Source organism: Atractosteus spatula, chromosome 6 (assembly GCF_055471065.1).
Source record: "Atractosteus spatula isolate fAtrSpa1 chromosome 6, fAtrSpa1.hap1, whole genome shotgun sequence".
Taxonomy (NCBI): Eukaryota; Metazoa; Chordata; class Actinopteri; order Semionotiformes; family Lepisosteidae; genus Atractosteus; species Atractosteus spatula.
Genome location: NC_142711.1, coordinates 52,628,813 through 52,655,909, shown reverse-complemented (window position 1 = coordinate 52,655,909; position 27,097 = coordinate 52,628,813). Strand labels below are relative to the sequence as shown.

The 27,097-nt window shown below is 37.1% G+C and overlaps 1 protein-coding gene across 1 annotated transcript in view; it reads right to left on the bottom strand.

Moving 5' to 3' along the window:
* Positions 1–24,967: 24,967 nt before the first annotated feature.
* The window catches only part of ptprn2 (protein tyrosine phosphatase receptor type N2), a 321,077-nt gene continuing 318,947 nt past the window's right edge, over positions 24,968–27,097 (bottom strand). The window contains exon 23 of the mRNA XM_088919449.1: positions 24,968–25,882. Coding sequence (XP_088775575.1) covers positions 25,811–25,882 — 72 coding nt within the window. The 3' untranslated portion in view covers positions 24,968–25,810. The remainder of the gene's footprint in view (positions 25,883–27,097) is intronic.

Genomic DNA, 27,097 nt, shown 5'->3' with positions numbered 1-27,097 from the left:
TCATTTTGTCAAAAAATGATATGCACGAACGAATAAACACAAAAAAACAGTAGATCTTGGTAGTTAAAATAACACAATGTGCTTTTAGTATCCAGCTGAAATCCACTACATATCTATACATAGAAAAAACAATTGTTTGTCTTGATGATGTACAGTACTGTAACTAATGATGGCAGTGACAGAATTAATTTTCAGCATTGCAGATATATTTTGTCTGCTTATGCAGAAAAAAAAACTTCCATACTTATTGGGCATAATTATTTAGCATACAGCATGACAATGATCCAATAAATACAGCCAATGCAAAAAAGGAGCTCAAAATGTACAATATTACACTAGCCATGTCAAGCTGCAGATTCAAATCTGATTGAGAATGCATTTTATAGGGTGAAGAAAATTTACATTAATCATAATACACCAAGAATACAGACGATAACTCAAAAGTGGCTACACCAAAGACTTACGGTTTCACAGAGAGTTTGGTGAGCTAAATGGGTCTCAGAATTCATGTAGATATTGCCTCAAATTACAGATCCTTGTGGTTCTCTGCCAATTGGGGTGTTGTAATTAATGGTGTTCCACAGGTATCTGTACTACAACCGCTGCTCTTATTTAGATCAGTGAGTTTAAAAGATGAACAAACTGGTAGAGTTTTGAAGATCATGACAAAATAAGAGGAATAGCAATGTGTAGAAACAGAAAATGAAATTTAAAATTATTTACATCAAAAGGATTACATTTAATAAAGACCAGGGAAGGGTTTTGCATGCAGATAAAAAAAAAAACCATGAACTAAAAATGCAAAAAAGGGAAAAACTTATGAAAATGACTTTGAATTGTACACTGAAATGAAAAAGATTTATACAAGCATACAATGCAAAGGCATTGACAAAGTCAACCCAGAATAAATAGTGAAACGCAAACTAAAATACATCAATAAATATTATGTGTAAGTGAATTTAAAGCGGAGAACATGAGGCCCAAAGTGTTGTTAAAATATGGAGCCACTACCAGTATGTTGTCAAAACTGCTAACCTGCTTCTTTCAGGTAATGGATGAATCAGATGCTTGGAATAAGTGCAGTAGATTCTTACTACACAACAGTCTTGATGGGATGAGTGGACTCTAGTTTGTTACCATTCTTCTTATTTTCTTATAGGCTTATACATACAACCAAATATAGACTCTTTTACACTCTGAAACTTAATTAAAATGGATATGTCATAATTTTTCTGCTTGCTTGAAATCACTGGCTCGGACACAATGGTTTAGTAAGAAGTGATTTGGGTGAGATAGCAAAAAATTAGAATGAAGCACACCCGCTCTGCTCTGAGTAATTGGGACTCAGAGGGAGTGACATTCCATGTGAGGGAAAGAAGCTGTCAGGATAGGCTCTGTGTGGAATTGGCAACACCTCCAGGCTAATTAAGAGGTTTTTGATTTTAAGTACAGGAAAGAAGGCAAAGGGTTTCAGTCTGTGTTGAGGTTCTAGCCTGAAAAGTAGGCGGAGATTGAAGAATTTCTAGTAAATGTGATACACATACTGTAGTTACAGAGTTACAGAGTGAAGAGTTGGTGTGAGGTGACATGTGTGAGAAGAACTTTGCAAAGAGCAACTGAGAAGGAAGAGGACTATGTAGTCTTCCCTAAGAGGGGAACACTGTAAAGGACCTACTGTAGCATCTGAAAGGTTATCTGAAAGAAAAAGGACAGAAAAATTAAAATGCATCAACTTAAGGTGACAAAATGACAATGATGGACTTTGGGTGGTGCCTGTGCCAGCTGTCATCACAGAAACAAAGTGTGTTTTTCTTACAGTATGATAAAATGTATAATTTCGTGCACTTGTCATTCATACAGTATTAATCTCACGAGCACAAATATGAACTGCTTCACTGTAACACAAAAACAAGTTTGTAATTTGCTGTCCCAATACATTTGGATGGTACTGTAGCTTCATTTTCTCTGATTCTTTGAAAATAATGAGTGCTTATTTTTTTATTCTTCTTTAAATTTACCAAACTGTGTTAAAAAAATCAACTCTGTAGTAGGAATGATTCCCCCTGCACCTATCTACCACACACATACCAATACGTACCCTTATTCTGTTAAGTATGAAGCTTTTGTACACCTCTTTTTCTCAAAATATTTAATTTTTTTCATCAAATTTTCGAATGGTTTGTCAGCTTGTCCCTTATCATTTCTAATTATGCAAAGGAGGCTTTCTCCACCACACAGAAGAAAGCAATTTTAGTATGCAAATAGTTAAAATCCCCCAGGGAATTGTGATTAGATATGTGTTGATAAACTCACTCATGATGAGTGACAGCGTGCGATATTGGGGTCACCTCGGTCATTCAGCGGATGACACTGATGAAAATGATAAACTAAATGCCAGAAGTGTCCCAGATGCATGACGGGATGAAACTGTGTAAAATGTCAGTGTCTAGCCATTTCCTATTAATAACTAAATAGGAGAGGGTGTAATGAGAAGAGATTTTCATAGTGATTGAAGTGCAGGCTTCTTTTTATCTTCCAGATGTTGGCTGCTCAGAAATTCATCCTGCTCTTTTGCTGGTAAATGTAAGATGACCTTTTCCAACCCCCTCTTTTAACTGTTGCTTTACAGCTGTATGTCGTGCTCGGTCAACATTTTCTCAAATAAAACTTCTAACATTTAACAGCATCGGTAATGAATATGCAGTTGTAAAGGGAAGATGTGCTCCTTTCATTAGTGATGATATCAAATCTACATGTGCAATTCTTGGACAGCAAGCTGATGTATTCTCCACGTTAGCAATCAAACATTAGAATGGCAAGCGAACAGTCATGATCCTTGGTACTGTGCCTCATTTCACAACTTTTGTTGATGGCATCTCAGCAAAATGTTTGATATAGGTTTTAAAGATTCATAGTCAATCAAGCAAGTTCCATGTAAAAAGCCTTAGGCAAACTGTACTGGAGATTAGTAACATTTTTGCTTTAATGAAGTACCTGCATTAAACACTAACTATAGTAATTGCGCTTACTTTAAAATGGGGCTGTCAAAGGCTTACATCGCCACATGTAATTAAATCAAATGGTAAATTTTGTTACTAAACAAAGCATTAATTGTAATTGATGGGATCAGTTGAGATCATGTTTAATGAGCCATTTCTAAAGACAACAGTATAGGTTAAATAAGACCCATTGCGGTCTCTTTAGCAAATGAATCAGGAGTGTGATCAATGTGATGACAGGTAGTATTTTTTATTATAAAAAACCAATAAACATCATGGTTGCTGCATCACAATTATGCTGGAATTCATTAAGTTCAAGAGGACCTTTTTGGTCCAGAGAGCAGGAAGTGAACACTTATTAGCAGAGCAACGAAGGATAAAAAATAGAATGTTTTATTTCTCCTTCATTCACTTGCTGTTCTTGTGTCAAATATCTTTTTACGTTTTTGGAACCATGAATTTTTTTTAGCTACATTCTCACTCAATTTGCATCAGGAACTGTTCTAAGACTTTGGTTTTGGGTAATAACCCCTGCATCTGTTTTGGAGAGAAAGAGAGGCATGTTCCCCCCAACATGCCCACCATGATCCCAGCACACGAGAGAAGAGTCGGCGCTGGCTAGATGAATGGGTGTCTGTCACTGACATCACTGCAGCCCCCTGACAAGTGACAGGAGTCACTGTTGGCAGGAAAACCAGGAGAGCACTGGCTAACTATTCCCAGGTGTACTCAGAAGCACTGAGCAAGTCATGCACTGTCTTTTGGGGGTTCCTTGTCCCAGCCAGCTAGTGATATCAACCAGACTCAAAGGTATGGGACATACAAGTGTCGAAGAAAACTCAGTCTTCACTCAGGTTGGGAGATTGTCAAACAGGGATCTTTAATTCAATCAGCTGAAGGGGAGCATATCACAGAGAAAGGGTTTCCCCTAGCACTCAAGACATGCTTGCTGGACTGAAGTTACACTTTCCTTTTTATACATTAAAAGTAGGCGAGACTTTAACATATCAAAGGAACATACAGGAAAAGGGGCAGTGTCAGAAGTCAAACAAACAGGACAGGAAGATACCATTTGGCATCCTGCAATCTGTTTCATTTCTCTCTGGTTGAATGGGTGTGAAGAATCACAGGCTTTAGTTTGCACCTAAGACAGAAAACCTTTCCCGCGCATAGTCACTGTCTTGACCTTTTCACTCTGTCTTCCACACAAGTAAACTAGTACTTCCATGGACTACCTTTACTTGTTGTAAATAATCTTAATATTAGGTTGTAAAAGGTCATTTAGGGGAGATAATATAATACTATAATAATAATATTATCCTTACAATTATCTAGTGCTTCTCTGGACAATCCACTCAAAGCGCTTTACAGGTGACAGGGATTCCACCTGGATGACACGTACAGTAGATAGTCATTTCCATGGCACTTTCTGAAGGTATCATGTGCACGTAATTGCAGATTTAAACACTCATAATATGTACATTTTTGGTTTAACATGTCTTAGCAATACATACTAGTTCTAATTCTGGGTGAATTAATTATAGGTGAGAATTATTCCCCGCCTGCGGTTGTGCATGAGTATGTGTCTGTGTGCACCCTGCGATGGACGGGCATTCCATCCCAGGTGTGCAGTACCCTGCCTTGCACCTATTGCTTGCCAGGATAGGTTCCGTCTCCCCCTGTGACCATGTACTGGATGAAGTGATTAGAAAGTGGATGGTTGGATGGGTCTCACTGAAACAAACTTTGCCGCTGCTAGCAACAGGTAGCCTGACTGAGAGTTATAGATAATCAATACATGGGGTTTGCTTACCATTTGAGCCCTGGTATGAAAATATTTGGATGATGTCCTGACAGCTGGACTCTCTTTGTCTCAGTGTTCTTCCAGCAATTGTTCAACTTCTATCGTCTCTCACTTGCTACTGTAAATAATTCTACATATTTTCAGCATTACCTCAGTCTGTATCTGATGTTTACATCATATAAAATCTAAAATAAGACCAAAAAAAATCCGAAAGTAAAGTGAGCTACTATAAGAAAAATACCACCAAAATTGAATGCAAAAAATGTAAATAACTTATAAATAAAATAATCAACTCTAACAAATAAAAAATGAAAAAAAGTCTACAATAATCTGCTAAAAACACAAGGAAGTAAAAAATAAGAAGTTGTTTAGGAGACTTTTATGAGTTCATGATTTTTATTATTTATGGGTTCAGATGAATGTAAAGTATAACCATGTCTTTTGCATTTCCACATTATTCACCACCAACAACAAGTCTTCTCTTCACATTGTACACAACATAATACACATTAACAAATATATCGTTAAAAAATGACATTTAGTACAGCTACAGTATATAAATATTTAACATTAATAAATATGTGTGATCATTTTTACTTGGGGGTTCAACCCTGTTGTTTGGAGTGGACTTTTAATGAAGTGCATCTATGCTATTTACTTTCATTTTACACATTTTTGAGGTACACTGCATCTTTCAGGGATGTGTTGGCTGTGTAAATTCCTATATACCTATAAAATGTTTAGTTTTCCATTATTCAAACACAATATTCATTGACACGTTTTTTCATTCAGTTTTCAATGTAATAGGCACCTATCTAAAATAAAAGACAACAATCTCTCTGTCCTCTATTTTTCATTTCTGCAGTTTCTCCTTCTATGTGTGAAACACTTAATGTCAGAAGCCTGTTTTCGCATTATTTTTCAAGAAACCCTATAATGTCAATAATTTCAGCACTTTTATTTGAACATGGTTACAGTGACCCAAATGCTGCTTTAGTATATATTTCTGATCATTGCGTGACTTTTACTGATGTGGTATTGCCTGGTTTTGAACATTCAGAAATCGGTTTCCATGCTGTGCAAAGGTAACCTCATTAGCGCATTTCTTTATGGGTCTAAACAAAACTCTTTATTCTGTCAAACAGTAGATAGCAACCCTTAAAATCAATAGGAAGTGTTATTATTATAATATTGTGTGAAAGTTATAGCTTTTACATGTAATTGGTTCCTAATCAATGCTGCCCTATTCCTAGAGATGTTTTGCTCTACTGTTTTGACTTACAATTCAGGAACTTTGGCTTTATATGCAAATACTGTTTTAATCCTCATTAAAGAAGTCATCAAGGAACACAAACATTCTTACGTTTTCTTATTTTGTGCACTGCGTCCCTACTTCATGTATTCTTTTGGGGGTTCTAAGGGACTCATGGAAGGACGTGTTTCCCTCAGCAAAGGGGATCAAAGTCAGATCTGTATCCCAACTTTCTTTCACACTATACTGCTCATTGCTAGAATTAGTCTGAAAATACTGATTTATTCGAGAAAAGAGCCCACAAGCTGGAATGATCAAACTGGAGGGAAGTCTGAGGTTTTACTGAAAGGAACCTCAGGCTTATTAATAACACAGAAGTAAGGTGTTCTGTGTACAATGTTGAGTTATTCATTTCTACATACCTGTATTTATTATAGTATTGCAAATTTTGTTCTTTCATAAACCACTGTTTAGAAATTCCTGTTTTGTTCATTCACATCTGTGCATTAGGTTTATTCTCAAAGGCCTTGAAAAGTCAGAAACATCTCTCCTATCCTAACAACTGCCACTTACTATCATAATTTTAACCAGTTGCATACTGTATTTACACACTAAATAGACTACCACTCTTCATTTATTGACACAAACCAACCAACGGTATTCTCTATTGGCATCCTTTGGTTTCACCTGATGTTCAGAACTCATGGCCCCCAACTGATCCTTTACCCTCTTCATCTATGCATTTTAAATTTATAATTCACTACATGATCATAGAAAGAAAAACTGTCCAATTAAGGCACATGTAGTCATTACTTTAAAATATATTAAATAATACCATACGAATTATTCTCCTCTACTGGAGACAAACCATTACAATAGTCTCAGTTTGACACGCTAACTAATGTTGGTCATTCTTTCCAGATTGGTGCTGATTTGTCTGCTGCTGAAGATGAATCCCTCTGTCCTGTCATATCCTCATCAAATCCAACCTTATTTGTTTCCTCAGCCAAGCAACCCAATAAATCAATCAAATTCAAATTACGTCTTTATTTTTTTTTATTGAGTTTTGGCTCAACTATGGAGAGCAGCATAGATAAGACTATAATCACTTCTTGAAATGCTTATACCTTTCTGACAGTGAGACATATTAGTGGTACCAAATGTCCATGTACAGTATTAAGAGCAACATTTACAGCATAATCAAGAATTTGATAATTTATAAGATGGAAGAGGGTTTGAAGGACATTTTATGACATCACATATGAAATTTATTTTCACCAGATTCATATCTAGATCCAGTCTAGATAATGTATGTTAGTTTGCCTACAAAGAGGTCTTTGCAGCCTGGGCAATATTTCTTCAAAATCACATAGTGTCATGTCTTTATAATGCACAAAGTAGCATGTATCAAAATATCTTAGTAAAAGAAAGTTCGTTTGTGATAATAAAACTTTGCAGGCTCTGAAGCATGGGATCGCTTTTCCAGTATTTTCTACGAGAAGTGATCGTTTAATGAAAATGTTTGTAACACTTAAGCATTTCTGACATTTCTGAAGGCACACAGAGCAGCCTTTAATCTGTCTGAACAGTTTGTGGATTATATGGCACTCTTCCAATCTGCAGCCTACGTTGACTTTAAATTAATAACCAGATGGACAGATATTAAGACTGCCACTACTCAAATGGAGAGGTGCCAAGCATCTGCAGGTCAATATCAGCCACAGCCACCATGGTCACTGAGCAATGGTGACCATGCATACACTACACAATACTTACTCATGGTGGAAGAATTTCATTCCATTGGGTACTTTATTTTTCCCATTGTCACTGAAATCTTTGTTTGATTAAGCAATATGATAAAAAAGACTATGGGCCACCATTCTCCTGGTGTGTTACAAAAAATGTGATTATATACAGTAGTAATTATTAGCTTAATTAAAGGGCATTAAGAAAAACACTTCCAATAGAAAATGATGAGGAAATAATTTAAATATTAATGCATTGGCAATTCTAGTAAAGACAACTGTAGTGCAAGGCTTCTTAAACTATTGCCTTCCCTGTCTTTTCCTGAGCAATACCTTAGTACTTTAGTGCAACTACTGTAACTCATCTGTTATTTACCTAATTAGAATTGGTGCCTTTTGATATTTGCACTTTGGCTAGATGCAAAATACCATAATAAATCACCAGCTTTACACTTTTAAAGATTTGTGTTAATTTGTGTAATTATTACCCATTTAACTATCCAAATATGAGAGTGCTTAGCAATATAAATAATATGATTTACATTGCATTCGTATTGATAAATTAATAACATAGTCACAATGCATAAAACCTTGTTAATTTAATCGTTTTAAAAATATGCAAGTGTTTGATATTCTCCACACACACGCCATTTTCAAAGGCTAGAAAGACACCTCTCTTTCACTGTAATGCAATCAAATGATGTGTGGCTGCTATAATTTTACAATTAATCCACGCATGCACACATGCAAACAAAGCTACTCAGCTAAATCATGAACAGTTATCACTTCAAATAGAGAACCTTCTCAACCTCTGGTCAGATCAAGAAAGCAATTAGCAGGTGTGAAAGTCAGCTATAACAAAACAACTGACTTTAAAAGGCAGTTTTTTTCACGGTATGTGGTATGCAAGAAAAATGTAGCCTGTTGATTATTAACAGTATCAATATAGCAACAGAAGTGCTGATTGCACAAAATGAATAGGCTGGAAGTGTTCCAGTTTGAGAAGCTGTGATGTACTGTACAGTAGGATAACAAACTTCAAACTTGACCATAGAAATCTTGGCCGAAAAACAGACTGATGTGCTTTGTCACTCAATTTCCCAGTGTTCATTCAATGATAAACCTAGTGCAGTTTAGAAATGTTTGCCTGTGATATTTTGACATATTGCCACTGAAATTATATCTGCTTAATTCTTGGAAATAAGCAATTTTGTACTCACCCGTTTTTATAGAGAAGGAGGCAGTTGGCAGTTTGCAATGTTCACAGAGGTTTATTACCCATAATCCTTAACAGGGGTCTGCTAGTCTCAAGAGTTCACTGCTGATCATAGAATTCACTTGCACCACATTAGGACAAAATTAACTTAAAATGTACACCTCCACCTTTTGGGGGGGGGTTAAAGAAGTTGTACAACTCCAAGGGACAGAGCTCTACAATATCATAACAACTGCTTTTCATATAAATTTCTCAAGATATGACCTTTTGACATGAATGTAAATGTATTTTCCTCTGAAACACTATGTACTGTAATAAATGGGAGCTTGCTATGTACGGTATATGGATAGATACAATTTAGTCTAGTACATCATACATCAGAAAAACAATATTCAATATGGAATTTAGCTTCACTTATTGGACAGAAATGTGAATTACAATTGTTTATGTAGATGGTTTTTGCCTGAAGAAACAAACTGTTGTGCAAACAGTAGAGACATTTTCCATTGTTGTTCTTTTCCTGTTCAATGTTTTTCCATATTTAGGAAGGAACACAATCATACAGCAAAGTTTTACTGAAATCCTGGCCATTTTGGTTTAAGCTTATAGTCGAAGAAGGCATATTTTCCACAAGAAAAGTAGCCTTTTCACTTTATAGATGTGTACAAAAGAGCAAATGATTCTAATTACGAGAGACATCATGCAATGAATCAATTAGATTTGATTGGTAATTGTGACTGATTCACTACTACAACAGTTCATACTGAATGCTCATGGATAATTTACCTTGAGTTGTTCTTATCACGTTTTTGAAGATTGTAATGAATGTGACTTAGAGACTAAATTATAAGTTTGTTTTTTTCTCACTCAGCTTAAAAGGGTGGTAATAATAATACCCAGTTGTTATGAAAATAAGAAAAACTAGTGTAAGGTATGAATAAATTGCTAATGCTCATACAAACATACTGTATATGGTAACTCCTTATTGGGTCTATGATGTCTAAGACTTGTGCTTCTATGGCACAGTGGTTAGCATTGCTGCCTAACTACATCATTGTAGCCAGTGCTGGCGCACTGTGTTGAATTCTGGACCTGGGATGCTATCAGTGTGCAGCTTGTACCTTCTGAAGGCGCTGTCCTTCAGATAAGACGTAAAACCGAGGCTCTGCCTGTCCATGGCCATCAAAAACCACAGGGCGTTTCTCGAAAAGAGTAGGGGTGTTAACCCCACTGTCATTGGCAAATTTACCCCTGGCCTTTACCAATCATGGTTTCCTAATAATCCCCATCAATGAACTGGAGTAATAATTTGTTTTTTTATTTGAGAGGCCCACATTCTCTACTTCATTAACTCCATCTCCTGCCACTAACAATTCATCTACAATTATGACACCAAATACAACAATAACGTGCTTAAATACATCGCCGCTAAATTTGGCAATTAATAATGTGGCACAACTTTATTAAACTGAAAGCTTTAGCTGGAAAATATAAAAAAAAAATCAATTGTAAAAGAATATTTTTATTGGGTATTAATTACGAATCATTTTGAGTCAAATTACTTATTAAAATCAGCAATTAATCGTGCTGCTTGATTTATGTTTAATAATTATAAGAAAATATACACTGCACCAACAGATGAGAGGCTTTTAAGCGGTAACATACCACTTAGGAAGCAATTATGATTAATAATTTTCTAATAAACTTGTATCCCTCAGATAATAAGCAATTACATATGCATAATTGAGGCTTCTTCACAGTTATTCATAAGCTATTCAATTGTGATTAGTTTGTGCTTAAAGAGAGAATTATGCCATATTGTGGGTTTCTGGCAGACAGCAATGATGGTATACTTTGTAAGCCCAGGAGAAAGAGGATCCTGTCTGTTGATCTGAATTTAATGCAAATTTGGAGTCAAATTGTAGGATGCCATTTCCAATAATTTATACTGTCAGGGAGGTTAAATTCACTTTGAAACAAAGCCATATTGCTTATTCTTTGTGAGGGCTATGACCAGGAAGGGCCTTGGGATTGTGCCACTTATAGTTGGCGCTGTGCATTGCTAAATGGATGGGCAATGTGATTTTCTGAAACTGAGCTGAAAAAAATATCATAATTCTTGAAACTTTGCGAACAATGTTTCTTTGCACAAAAATATCATCTCACCTTTTTATGCCTTTCTGTCCCTGTGTGTACCTGAGGCAAATATGTCTTTTAAAAGAATCTGAAATTACATTTACCAGCTCTGTCCTCTTGTTGATGAAGGACACACTGTTTTCTTTCCTCTTTCTATCTATAAACATCCTGTTGCATCGGTCCCCACTATCATGAGTCTCACAAAGATATGTACTGTAACTTTCTAAACTGACAAAATCAGGCTGCATTTGATAGCACTTTGTTAATACCCCTATAATTATACGTTTAAGAAGTGTTTTCTTGTTGATGTGATGCCATGAAATAAATGTCTATATGGGATATGATCCCCATTTATTTATATTAGTTTCCTTATTCAACATTAAAAAATGAAAAAGCCCTTAAAACTAATGAGGGGATCAAAAGTAACATTATCACTTTGGATTAGGGATTACAAATTCAATTGTAAAGTCTTTATAAAATGTAACAGATCAGCAGAATGCTTAATACCAAAACTCATACTGTATATTGTTTTCATACAGGAATGTTATTTAAAGTTAATTGATAGCTTACTGTTAATAGTTTGCTTCTCATGCCTTATGCATACATTTTATTTGAAACTTCTAAATAAAGTGTTACCAAATCTGCTGTGAATTTACATTTCATAAACTTCACATCTTAAAGATGCATTATAAACAAAAAAGTGAACTGAAAAATTGATGTCAAAATCAAGTGTATCAGTCTAGATTAGATGTAGTACTGTAGTTACAGGCATTGGGTAGCAAGTGATGTATAGATTATTTTTATCCAAAAATGATGGAGCAGAGGCATTATTTAGAAAATGTACCTAGACTACTGTATCTCTGTGCCTCAAGGAGAAAACCACAGATCAATGCCAAAAATTTACCCTTACAGCATCCTTAGAGATGTAAGTTTGAAATGAGTCTGTGGTATGTACTGTAGCACCTTTGAAAAGATAACAAACTTTTGATCTAGTGCCTCTAAGGGTGCTTTCAATGGGATAGCTCTTCAAGAGGTAATGCGCTTGATTGCTGTAGTTCTGAAGCACTAAGTATTGACGGACATACTGTACCTAGTCTTTTACCTAATCTTGACGTATATTACAAAAGCAACAAAAAGACCCGTAATTGTGCTGAGACAGAGCAAATGCACACAAAGATTGGTCTGACAAATTGATCTGATGGTGTCATAATTTTAGATGAATTGGCCAGTTAATGTGCTCTTGGAACTGTCAGAATACTTCACTGCAGATATCATCCTTGTAGCTCTCCAAAGAGAAATTGTGGATTGATGTTCTGTTTTAAAACCTCACTGTCACTCAGCTGACTGATGCAGAAAAGTTTGAGTCAACAGTCCTAGCCAAGGAAAACATTTTTTAGATTAATTGTGCCAGTGCCACTTTATAGAGTGACTTGCCAATACACTGTAAAGATCTGTAACATAAATATTTACATACAGTACTGTAGGTGACTGCATGGTATACTGTACTGTATAATATTGTCCCATGCAAAGTACTGTTGCCATTAACAAAAGAAGAATATCGTCACACTCCTCTTTGTGCAAATAAAGTGTTCACAAGGAGCACGAGTACTGGCTTTGGTGTACTAATGTGGAACACCACCTGAGCATTCCTGGGTTAAACCCGTGTCATTTGCACCGTTTTTGTGAAAAGCAGAAATTACATTGCTTTACAAATGTATTTTATTATTCATGTTAAAATGCAGAAAGAATCTAGATAAATTGTTACCTAATTTTTAAACATTGAACACAATACATTTACGATGAATTCACAATAAGACTTATACATTCTGTACGGTTGGTTTACTGCTAGTGTTACTGTCACCCTATGCTCACATACACTTGAATTTGAACTACACAGCAATTGGCAGGAAACATGGCACACAGTATGAAGGAATAAGAATCAGTATTTCTGTGTGGATTTGCACAGACACGAATGACGTGAATGTAAGAACATACGGGAATGCAAAACAAAACCAACAACAATTCTTGGACAGCACACAAGTTTTTGCCATAGTCAACAGATTCCTCCATTTATAAAGACCGTCCCGTGGCTGCGAGGTGTTAGTAGTATCTCATCATAAGGCAACTATTATCTTGTGTAAACTCAATAGTTATTGCATTTAAATGGAATGTTATCGCATTTAAACACAATGTTATCTTGTTAAAACGCCATATTTTTTCTCTGTGGCATTGATATATTTCTGTACAGTTACATAATTGTTCAATTATTTAAGCACATAATTGTAATACTTTAAACGAGGCCCCAAAATGCTTTTTTATGTAATTGTACGTTAAAAGAAATACATCCCTATGAGTAATGTGTTGTAGAAGAACTTTGCAAAAATCCCTTATTTGGCTTACTGAAATAAAAATAGGTTAATTGTTTAATATGCTAGTAAGCATTATGTTCCTCCAGGATTAGAGTTTGAGACCCCTGCTATGCAGGGAAGGGTGGTATGTGCATATGGATACATTAACACTCCTTTCTTGTGAAGAGTGTTTTGCCAAATACAAAACAGCTTTCATTGAAGACAAGCCCAGTTAAGGCCAGCCTGTGAAAGCTACTGTATGTCCAGCAGTAATACTGTCATTATACAAAATAGGCTCATATGCAGTATTATGCCTCAGAATAGAAACAGTAAAAACAAAATGTTCCAATTTATATTAATATTGCCCAGTCAATATCAGAGATTCACTGCAACCAACTGCAACCAAACACATTTTCTTTCACATGTCAGTTCTAAAGAAGATCATCAAGCAGCCACAATTTCACAATAAAATATTTTTTTTCCATATATATAATTATCCAGTAATGACCAAATGACCGCAGTCAAATGGTGGCTTTCACTGAAAGAGAAATATCTCCACAAACTACTGAAAACAACTTCAGATGTCATACCAGTGCCCTTCTGAGGTACTGTATGTATTAGGTCATGATGAAAATGTTCTGAATGTCCATGTTACGGAGAGGGACAGTTTTGGGGGCAGTTCTATAAATGTGTGGAAAAGCATCACACCCTCTCAAAGAACATGGTCAGCTCAGCAAGCTGGTCAACATTCAGAATAATTTCACAGCAATGTGATAGTCTCTGTGAGGGCCTTATTGTCATTGAGGCCTTGCTGTACCCTTGCTTCAGCCAGCATTGATTTAATGGAGTTTTTAATGAAAGTTTGGGAGGAATGAAGGCAGCCGAGCTCATTAAGCTCAGTTGCTGCATATTCCCACTAATTGTGAGGACCCCCCTATTCTCCTCGTCCAGTCCGTTCCCCCCACATTTCTTACCACCGTTCCATCGCCTCCATCACCTGCTATGTCATATCAGCTCCGCTCATCTCCCGGCCAGTCCTCACAGGATTCAGCTTCTTGCCGAAGATTGTGTTCTGTTGTCATCGCCCCTCCCTCATCACAAATCCAGCCTTCTTGTTCCTCTACAGCAAAGTCTCCAAGCAGCCCCTGCCTCACACGTGGACGGCCCCACCGCGGTTCACGTATATCTCCTCCCCCTTCTGCTGGATCGTTTCCTGTGATTACCAACTGGACCATGGCAAGCCTTCAGAGAACACTAAGAAAAATATGGTGTCCGATTTAAAAGAAATGCTTCCAAAAAAGCTCTGTTTTCGTTGTATCTATCTGCAGTCTACAAAAAAGCAAACTTCAGCTCTACAGCATTCCACGGCGCAATCTGATGATGTCAGCCGCGCAGCTGGTCTCCCTTCTAATACAAGGACCCCGAGGCTGCCCGCACATCTGCCTGTTGTGTCTTGTCGTGCTATATCTTTGTCTGCATCTCTTCCTTAACCAATCCATACCTTTGCTGGGCAACTGCACCCATCTTCTTCCACCCAGCCTCCTTCTCTAAACTCCGTGCTGCCGAGTCTAAGGCCCCAGGTCCAAGCCCCTCCCCCACCCCCTTCCTCTCTGTTTAATTTAATTTCTGCATTCTCCTCTGTCTTTGCCTCTGGTGTGCAACGTGGCCCAGGTTCCACTTGCTTGGTACCTTTGGCCTCGGTTTCTTCTCTTCCACCCCTGCTGCTCCTGCTGCTGTCTTCATGGCCCCGAGTTCATCCAGCAAACTACCTTCAGCACAGCCAGCAGGTAGCCCTCACCCTCCCCCACCCCCTGGCTTCCAAGATAACTCGGCAGCCTCCTCCTCCAGCCTACACTCCCGCTCCAGTTCCTCCACACCATTCTTTGACTTCTATCCCCCAAGGCACTGAACTTCAGGCCCCAGGTCTGTCTAACCCCTCCTACCATTATCTGCTTTCTTCTCTTTTTCCCTCCTATTGCTTCTCCTATTCCCGGCTTCCAACCCTGCATCAGTCATCTCATGCCTTCGGCCCCGGATTCCAATCGCTCCGCCCACTCTACTGGTGCCTGGGCACCAGGTGTGTCTGGTGTCCTACCTCAGGCCAAGCCCATGGGCGTCTTACTAAATCTTTTGTCTCTCCTATCCCCTGGTGTCCAACATAGCTCAGTGGCAGCTCCAACAATCCAACCTCTACCTTCTACTTCTTACAACCGGCTGTTCCCTCCTGCACCACCTCCTAGTCACACTCCTGCTTCCGTCTCTCCTGCCCCATCCACCCGTAACAGGGACTCTTCTCTCTGAACAACTGTTCCTCTTCCAGCTCCTCCTAATGCACTAATATTTAGTCCTCCCCCCGTTCCTCTCTCACTCTGGCAGCAACTTTTACGAGGTGAAGACGTCAATCTAGCTCACCTCTCTTCCTCCACCTAAAACACCTACTCTATAACAGTCGACTACGGCACGATCTCCGTTACTCTCAAATCTTCCAATCCTTACTCCGCTTCAGTCCTCACAATTTCTGATTGTTTTCTGAGTAAATACCCCCTCATAATCGACCTGTCAGCATCACATAACTCCTGCATGCCAAGCGTCAATTGTCTTATTCCCAGCTCCGACTTCTCCCTGCATTATGCCACAATTGACCAAGCCATTTCACTCATCAAAAAGAGTGTGCAGGTGCCTGGCTTGCTAAGGCTGACATCTCTAGAGCCTTTAAGGCGATGCCTCTCGACCCAGACTTCTGGCACCTCTTCGGTGTTTGTTGGCGGAATAAGTTCTTCTTTGCAGTCCACTTAACTTTCGGCTGCAAGAGAAGCCCAACGTTTTTGACACCTTAGCTGAAGCTCTCTGCTGGATCCTTTTAAATAACTACAGTACAAGCTTGCCTTTCCGTTTTTAGCCTCTATCCTGTTATGTGCGACTTCGCACCTTTCCAGAGCTTCACCTGCCAATCCTCTGTTCGTAAACGAGAAGGGCCTGATTGTGACCCGTTGCTGGTTTCTCTTTCACCTTCACAATGTACTCCTAACTGCTGGATTCCCTCCTGAACAATTCTCTGGTCATTCCTTCAGAACAGGGGCTGCTTCCTCTGCTGCTTGTCAAGGGACCCCAGAGTATCCCATCAAACAACTCAGCCGTTGGTCCTCCGAGGCCTATCACGCATACATTAAAACAAACCCTGATATCCTCAAGCAAGCATTTTCTCTCCTTGGGTGAAGTAGTTCAATGATCATTGTTTTTTTGCACTGGTGATTGGGGTCCCTCTTGGTTTTTTTGGGGGTTCTATCCTCCCCGTCCAACAGCCAGTTGGTTGGCCCTCAATCAAACGGGTTAAGTCAACTCTTCGCATCTCAATAATCAATTCTACTTTCTCTCGAACTTCGGCTGCTGTCATTCCTCGTGAAATGGAGTTTTTAATGAAAGTTCGGGAGGAATGAAGGCAGTCAAGCTCATTAAGCTCAGCTGCTGCAAATTCCCACTAATTCTGACGTAAGCACACAGTCTCCATATACAGTATACCAAACGTCACCCTCTCTTCTCCCTCGCTTGTTTCTTGCATCCCTCCTTTACCCCCTCTCCATCTTTGCGGCAGCCCAATTGGCTGCATGGGGGTCCTATCTTCCTCGTCTTAACGTCCGGGAGGTTGGCCCTCAGCCAAGCGGGTTAAGCCAAGTCTTCTTGGCATCTCAATAAACAATTCTACCTTCTCTCAACCTCCGGCTGCTGTCATTCCTCGCGAAGTACATCTTATACCTCATCATTACATCAGTTTGCCTCTGCACGCAGTTTGTTTATTTGGAACAGTATACTGTAGATTTCTTTTCTATTAAATACAAAAAGCAATCATGCGTATTGCGAAATTTTAACCCATAATATTTGAAGGAGATTGGGGATGTAAATGTTAAATTGTTGGTTCCATCAAGGAGGAATTGCTGAATAGAATAAAATAAAACATTTAAAAAAATGTTACAGTAGGCTGAGAGTGTGGGCTCCTTATAAGGATTCCTGTCTGATTCTAAATTCTTTCTTATGCTATTTCTCCTCAGAGCAGAAGTAGACAGAATCTCCACTGATGAATGTTACAGTACATTCAGACACTTTCATAAAGGAAGATGGTGATATTGCTTGAGAAACGTCATGTAAGATAGGACACAGATTTCTGAAATCCCCTTGCATTACATCTGGGAAGTCTGCACTTGCTATGTACTGTAAATGAAACTGAACTGCCACTAATTGTACAAATGTAATTAATTGTAAAAATGGAATAAAATGGTCAAATTTATCATTTGTCTTTTGACTTCAATAGCTTCAAATACATTCGCAGGTGCATTTTTTGTGTACTTCTGCATAAGGTTTTAAATAAACAGCTGCAACACCTACTTGAAGATGGCTTTTCAGTTGAGGTCTTTCAGTTGAGCACTGCACACATATACCTAAGCATTATCATGTAAGGTGATTTTTCAGTCTGTGCATCACAGCTGTGAGAGAGGCGGTATCTAAAGATGGGAATAATTTCTCTGTAAGTTATACACGGCTGCCTCATTTTTCCCCGTGTTTGGTTTATTAATAATATTTAGGCAGCTATGCTGTTTCCCTACCCAGCAAATGCATTCTGTTTCACCGAGGACTTACACCAGCATATTCAGCGTCCTTTTTAACTACTCATCTTTCAGTTGGACATGCATTTGAGGCCACTGTTTATCTAAAATAATAATTTATTTAAAATTATTTGATTTTAACTTTACCATCTTGATGTTCACTACAGTATGCCTGCCACCTTAGACTCGAAAGTCTGAGAATAAAGAAATAATTAGATTCTATATATTAAAATGGTTCGTGTTTTGCAATTTGCGTTTTTGCTTCATTTAAAATATATTTGCTTAAATTAATTTGCTTGTATTGGCATATATATACACACTATATATACTGTAATGTGGTGCTATATCATTCATGTTAAAACGGTAATTTGAAACCTTAACACGTATTTGAAATGTGATTAGCCTTCAAAAAGCAATAATAGCAGAGTACTTCACAAATTTGTGACTGTGGGTGCAGCACGACTTTCTATGCTCTACACTTAATATGCGCTTAAGGTTCGCTTCATGTAGGAAGGCTGGGGGACTGTCTTGCATGTCTCACACGTCTATTCCTATACTTCCTTTTGCATCAGCAGCTATAAGGGAACCATTCTGACAAGCTGCTGAATTATACCAGTACACTGGCCAGAAAAGTAAGCACTGCTCGTCTCTGGGAAAAGCAAATTCTGAAGAACAATGAACAACATTTTTTTTAATTTAATATATTTAGGAATCGTTTGCTGAATACACTTCCCAGCACGAAGATAAAGACGTATATTTAGTGGAACTGACCAGGGTAAAGCCAACCTGTCTGACAGATCTAGCTCACAATTGCTTTCCATTAATAACTTGTGAGTTTCTTCAATAAATAAATGATGCCCAACGGCCAGTTTTAGATAATAAATATAAATGTATGTGGTAGCACATTTTTTATTTTTTAATTTGATTTAGCATTTTTGCCTTGTATGTACCCTTTATGGCAGAACTCATGATAAAGATCCTACATCATTGGCTCACTGATGATGATGACAACAATAATAATAATAAAAATAATAATAATACATTTTATTTATTAAATATTTGAGTATTTAGAATTTGCATTTGTAAACAGGTAAAACCAGTAATAAATCAGATAAAACAATTTCTATTAAAACCAGGTTTTAACATTTTATATTAAAAAAACAGTAAAGAACCCCAAACAACTTTGTGAGTTGAAGTAGGCTTAAAAAATGTTGGAGTAATGATTTCCACAGTTACGGAGCTGCATGAAAGAAGGTTCTTTAGCACATTACATTATGTGGAACCTGGCTTTCGGCAGAATATGAAAAGCTGAGTTACAAAATTAAAGATCATTGGGTGCTTTAAATGTAAACAACATTTAAGACCTTAAATTTAAGACCTTAAGACCCACCAAAGGAAGCCAACATAATATAGAGAGGAACAGAATTACTATCTCTGGGTAATTTTATTTAGCAAACAAGATGTAGGATTCTGGAATATACAGGTGCCTCTACACAACAATAAGGAATTACAGTGGTGGAACTACAGTACCTTTTCAATTGTTGGCATCAGTTTTCCTAATCAAGGAGTAACAGTATTATAAGAATGGAAAAAAGATACCTTTGTGAGTTTACTAACATGATGCTATACTTGAGCTTCAGGTATAACAGGGATTCTAGCTTCAGTCAAGAATTTAATTTCAGTGCCATAAATGACACTGATGTCACACATGTTGTGTATCTTGCTGTTGTTAAGAACTAATAAAGATAATATATAAATAATTATAACATATAATTATAATTTATACTTAATATCAGATACAGTAGAGAACAGTTAAGTGACGAAACTGCAGCAGTAGTACAATACTGTAGTTTATTTAGAGCAACAGGTAATATCATCTATCAATCTATCCATTTTCTAATCACGTCTTCCAGTTCATGGTTGCAGAGAAGTCAGAATCTATCCTGACAAGCAATGGGTGACTCACTTGCAAGTTTCAGTTGCAGCTTCACATCAGACAGCACTGCCAGTCTCCCACTTGTTCAAATGAGTAAGCTTGCTATTAACTATAGTATTTGATTCATGTCCATGCCTATACACCATTCTTTGGATTCAGTCAGTTTTGAAATGACACCCATGGTTTTCATGCGGTTGAGTTCTTCGTGGACTTTTGTTGCAGTGTGGACAGAGAATAAGAAGTGACTACTTCTTCCCCTCAATAGCATAGTGCTCCATTGACCTGAGGAAATTCTGTTGAAAGCCCTAATGCTTTGTGAATCCTGCGTACTGTTTCAATTGTAGATCGACAATTGCTGAACCTGTTGTGTTGTATGGATAGTTTTCATCTAAAGTATCCTTGAGCAACAACAATGATGTTTTCTGGACCATAAAGGACTTTGTTAGGTATCAGAAACTTGCGTTTCATTGTAGCCAGAAGTTTTCCAGTGTCAGACCTAATCTTCAGATACTGTAAATATGGCTGACAGTTGTATTCTGTTACACACCTTGTCATTACTGAAACTGTGTAGCAAATTGAAACTAGATATTACAAAAGGAGTTCTCATCTTCCACTTTATTATATTTTATTACAATTGTCCATACTGTTGTTATCAAGCATTTTAAAGGAAAAAATGTAAAAAGTAGACAATATTGAGAGAATTGTTTGAAGGAAAAATGCAGTGTGTAGTACATTTTGTGTTAAAATGTTGACAATGTATTATTGTTAAAAATATATGTTTTATACATTGCAGGGGTTTTGTGAATTTACTGGGACAATTTATTAATTGTAGCAGTAATCACGAGATGATTCGTTATGGCTATTAGAAAATCAATCGATCAGTGGTGGATTCAATAAATGCGATACGTTTATTAATATATAAATTGTGCATATACAATATAACAATCTGCCTGGATACAGGTGGCAGATCTTACCGTGAAGGTTATCAAAATGCAAGGTATATAATCATGAAGAGATGCAAAACACAAAGAGATACAAAAAATATGCTTCAATATACTTTCTGACTGTGGGCAGTTCTGTCAAGATACTGCTCTGAATAGCATCTAATAAACATTTGATAATGTTGTTAAGTAATAGCATGGTCCATTTACTATTAGGTTATTGACTCTATATTAATGTTTTCTTCATTTATTAAGGATTATAAGGATTTTATACTGTATATGAATTTGCAGTCCCTATATTGAAGTGTTATTGACTAAAAGTTACGTGCATAAGCAACCCAAAGTCTGTTTTTTATTAAAATGAATTGTTGGCAGATAATCAGGGCAACATAATGACACGGTGATGATGTTGAGCAGGGAGTTAGGGTTATTGGCACTGAAAACTCAACTATAAAATATGTGCAGTCCATTTCCAATATTTGTTTTTTTCTCATACTGTGGTACAAGGTTATGCACAATAACTGCGTATTGAGATTTAGACCAGTTTCCCGAGGAGATACAAATCACTTTTACTGTTTTGAAATTCTCACCAGTGTATATATTATGAATCAGCTTATTCAGGATATCCTTTCTGATATGTAGATGATAGTCTGATACTGGGAAAGTGTTTAACGCCTTGCGAGTGTCACAAAACATTTCTGTTTCTCAACACTAATCCTGGACTACCCAGCACTTCAGGTAAGCAAGACCAGGACTAATTCTGATTTGGGTCTGTATAACTGTATAATATTTTCTAACGCACTTTGTCTCACATCCCTTTGATTATGAGAACATTAAATATTTAATGAGAATTTTTTTTTCACTTAATAAGCAGGGATTAGTTTGCAGTATAAGTGTGTATGTCATGTCATGTGTAGTGAACAAAAATGAATAATTTTATTTTTTTTCTAAAACGTTTTTACAAGCAGACAGCATTAGGGATGGGTTTTCAAATTTTGAGGGAAGTTTAACATGTCACTGCTTTCCTCAATTGCCTGGATAGAAAAATATAAAAAAAACTGAATATATAGAAAGATGTGTCTTTTGTAGGCACTACAGAAATTAATGTTTGGATATGTTTTGCAGGAAGATAAAAACACTTTCAAAGATGGCAAATTATAAGATTATCCCAAATTACACTGTATGAATGAAATTACATCATTATACAGTAGCACTGTATTCCGTGGTCAAAAAAGAATTTTCATCCTGTCTTCCAGTGGAAATGTCCCAGTGGAGTATGTATTACCATTATTTTCTTTTTTTTAAAAAAAGGAAGTGCAACGCATATTGGGAGTTATTCAGCATGAATAAAAAAAACTTCAATTGAAATCTCTGAAAATAAGGACACCTTCACTCACATTGTGCTATTAGGCTTGTACATTTTGCTTGTACATTTTGAAAGTTTGCATAACTGTAGGATAAAGTTTTTCCCAAACTAAATCTACATTTCCATAGAGCTTTTTTTTTAATTCGCCCAAACAAAATTTCTATAAATCCACTGAAATGGAAATGCTCTAGACCAGAGCAGTTATCACAAGAGCACAATCAATGACTAAGAAAAATGATACAGTACCGTGCTCTGTAGAGTGCTTGAGGCAGAAACATTTTCATTTCCCTAAATCATAAAGCCAAAATAGAGCATCATGGGAAGAAAGGGAGGAAACTGAGTGGTACAGTAAGTCATGCTTTAAAACAGGAGACACTCGCAAGGCTAGTTAGGCACTTTGTAACTTTCTTAGTAATGCATAACTAACACTGTACACGGGTTTCATGTTTTACTTACATGTATTAAGCCATTTACTAGCAATCAGCAAACTTTCAGTTATAAGATAGAAATACAAATAGGTGTCTTCTAATTTGAAATGCTATTCTTTTCCGGAGGGGGAGTTATGACTTGATTTTGTAATTGGCAGTGGTGAAGGAGAAGTGCAAACGAGAAACTCAGTGGAGCACTTCAGCAGGTCTCACAATAATCCACAGACAATGGGACTTTATTCACACAAGGTTTCTTTACAGAGGTAGAACAAAATACTTTGTATATATTTTTTTTGTGTTTCTGTACATATAATTTTTAATTAAAAATACGTAGAGACTAAGATAATCACCTGAAAGATGGACAACAATTGGAGAAATTGGTCTTCAGAATCTTTACTAGGGAAACATTAAAATTATTTAATTTCTCTTTATCATCATTAAAACACTGTTAAATGTGCAGCTGCATACATCTAATGCTCATAATGGTATGTTCCACCCTTGGTTTGTGGAAAGTGCTTCATACCTTGTGCAACTGTAAAGTGATTAACATGCGAAGAGTGTATGATGGGAAGCACTCTGTAAGCATAGTTTGCAACTCAGTGCCATAAAGATTTAGACTTTTCATTATGAGGGTGTTCTTTAAGTAAATGGATCACAATATATGAATATATGCTTTCAGTCGTTTTAATCGGTTCTGTATGTTGGTTGCTTTGCCAAGCTTTTCAAAATGCACGACAGTGAACAACTGTCTTTAGTTGAAAAAAAAAAATCCTTGGGCGAAAAGAAAAAAAAACAACAGCATAGTATACTTGCCAAGCTCAGCTGAAATCTTTTTACTATTAATGTACCGGCTTCACACAATCAGGCACTGACGAATGTCACAGAATCAGTTGTACGATTTACATTTCAAAAGAGGAACCCAAATATCATGGCCTGGCAATGGCTCTGCTACGTTATTTTGGCAAGAGCTTCTGTTTCTGAAACAATCCTATCCCCTTTTTGGACTTCAAACGGGTCAGTGTAAAAGAGTCACAAACCTCGCCATCTCAAACAAGAGCCTCTGAGAATGTCTGAGCAAATGTTAGCTGAATAACCACATTGCTGTTGAGTGCGGATAAGCCTTTAGAGATAAAAGACCTTCAATCAAACTTTGATCTTGGCAGAAATGAGTCTGGCGAGCTCACTTCATTCTGTGGTGGACAGGAAAGCTGGATCAAAGCAACACACGTGAAAGTGATGTTATAAATGCAAAGCCTTCACACAAACTGAATCGGTGTCCATGATTTTTGTTCTTACACAATACGTGCGTGAATGATAGACTAAGGTCTTGAGTTTCCTGGCATCATCAAACTTTACACTTCACTAAAATAAGTGACATCAATTAATTTGGTGATGATGAAAACAGCTGTATCTGTAAGAATCCTAATACGAGGAAGAAATAATAATTGTCCTATAGAATTCCCTCATCTGCACATAAATACTGGCCTTCTACAATAGGTCATGCACCGAGCAAAAAAGAGACAGATGTACAGGTAGGCATGTTTGTGTGAACTCCACTTTGTGCTTAGTGTTTTGTTATAGTTGCAATTCCTCAAGTCTAATCATTTTAATGTGGGAAGGCTCTGCATGAAATAATAATGAAGCATACAGTAACTCATTCATAGGGTATTAGTGGTTACTTACAGCTTGCTTTTTCCAATCATTATGATTAACATTTTTACGGATCTGTAAATTTGTGTGCGTGCTTACATTAGCATAACCAGTAAGCTGAAATTTTGTCATGCATCATTTCTTTTATGTCCAAAAACAAGATAGGATGGTTTGAACAATTAAATTGTGCCTTCTGGTTACATAAGAAAGTATAGTGTTACAGGAAAGGTACCCTGAACTGAGAGATCATTAGCATTACAATAGATTCTTTATAGCATCTGTGTACTGCTTTGTCATTGACATGAAAGGAAAACAGACAACTCATATACTGTACATGGAGATGATAAAGGGTGATTGAGGACATTGAGCTCCAGCCTCAACAGCTTCACTAAGACTGACAATACAGTGATAGGACCTTAAGAACTGTGTGGACCAAAATTTCAAGATGATCAGTTGCAGCACACTAGTCTTAAAAGTAAAATGCGGACAACACTAGCAGACTGACAAAACAGTCAACATATATGATTTGTCTCAAGGAATTAAGACTATTTACAGACAAAGACTTATTTTATTTTTACAGACACCAATTTCTGCAACAGCAGCATAGAACAAATGTTGAAGATCTAAACATTTAGAAATACCAGCTGTAGATTTACGCACATGACTTGAGATTTCTATCATGGGCCACACTAAAGAAATATTTAGAGTGGGTCTAAAGTAAAGCAAAAAAGAATGTGAAGATATTTATATTGCTTATACTTTTAATTATTACTCAACTGTCTCAATTTACTGTTACAATTGATTGAGTGCAGGCTTGGCTGCTACGTTATCCACATTTTTATACTTCTGCAAAACTAATGTTACAGTACATCAATATAAAAATCACATAAAACTATTAAGAGTGTTTTCAATACCTCCTGCTAATTGTACGGATACATCACTAAACAGTCAGTATTACTACAAACTCAATAACATACCGTACAGGAGTACAGCCAATCCTCATATATTTGAAAATGGAAACCCAAATTCCTTTTCAAGCCAATAAAATTCCCTGAAGTTTCCCTCTAGACAGAAATAGATGGTGTGACCCAGACCACACAACACACACTTCACTGTTCTAGAATTGAAATGTTTTTCTTTCATTTCTTAACTATTCGTTTTTCAAAGAACGATGCTTTGTATGTTTTTGAACGGTTTTTATCAGTACTTATTTATTTATTTTTATATATATATTTTGTCTGGAAACAACTTCTAACGGATTCCAAGAGAAAAAAAAAAAAAGAAGCTACACGGTTAAGATCAGGTCACAGTTTCTCGTACAACATTCACAAAGACCGAGAGGAGAAACGAAAGGAGAGGATCCTGGGGGGACTGTGCGCCGCTCCGAGCTCTCACTGTGGAAGAGCTTTGAGAATCGCATTCACCTCCTCCGCAACGGCTGTCAGTGCAAACTCGAACTGTTCCTGAGGAGGGAAGGAAAGGAGGGAGTTATCAGCGGTGAATCACGCGGTTCAAATCCACTGGCGGGCATTCGGCTACCTTTGAACAACTCGCCAGATTTTCTGTAACAGAAATGTATGCCTGGTGGTTCATCTTCCATCCCGAAAATCTTTTCTCCTCTCTTAGAATGCTCAATTCCCTGGTTCCCCCAAAAGACCAGAGGGTGAAAAGTGCTGTACGTGCTTCATCTTGCGGTTAGTTTGGATTGTGTTGAGGCAAAGGAAGGCAGATGTGTGTTTCTACCTAACTTTAGGACTGCAATTAGCATGCTTAAACTGCTTGTGAATTAATGAATTTGTGACTTGCAAATGAAGCAGACATATTTTACTATTTTTTAAAACTTAAAAAAAAATTCTTAAAGAAAACTGATTGCCTTATGGGTTACAGCTATTACACAATGGATTTTGTTAGCATAAGTGCCACAACCTGTGCAGTGATAATGGGAGCTATGGTTGAACATAAGGGTGTTTTACGTTATACATGCGAATACATCTGGGTGCCGAACACTCGTGAAAAGCATAGTGAAATTAACCCAACCCATCAATACACAAATTATTTGGAATATAAACCTCCAGTTTTGAATGACCGAACTTCTTCCATCTGAGGATCTATTCGGCTCCTTTGTTGTTCTCATGATGGGTTGGTTTATCAAACCTTATCACTTGGGACTCTGGCCAGTTCATTTCTGGAGAGAAACCCGACGTGTTTGAATTTCACATCTGACTCACTGCATTCCCTGATAAATTCCAGTGAGGACTGATTGGCTCATCTCACAATGACCTTGTGCTCGGGAAAGAAACTCTTTCAAGTCTCATTCTATGATTCATGCTGTAGGCCTGTATTTACAGCATGGTCATGCATACATAGGAAAAGGAAAACAGAGACGTTTGATAGCTGGCGAGATGAAAGCTACTTGACATTTTATCACTGTGTATTGAGCCAAAAAGAGTGAAACATGTTAAAGCAAAAAAAAAAACCAAAACATATCTAACATTAAAAAAAACTTAAAATATGCCATAAATGAAATATGGATACAGAATTGTTCTATAAATTATGGATGAAGGTAGGCTCATTTATTTTATATTTCACTGACACAGTACATCTGTCTTATGAGACATGTTTTCTATTTTACCACATGAATACAGTAATTTCAATTATTGAAACAAAAATGATTAATT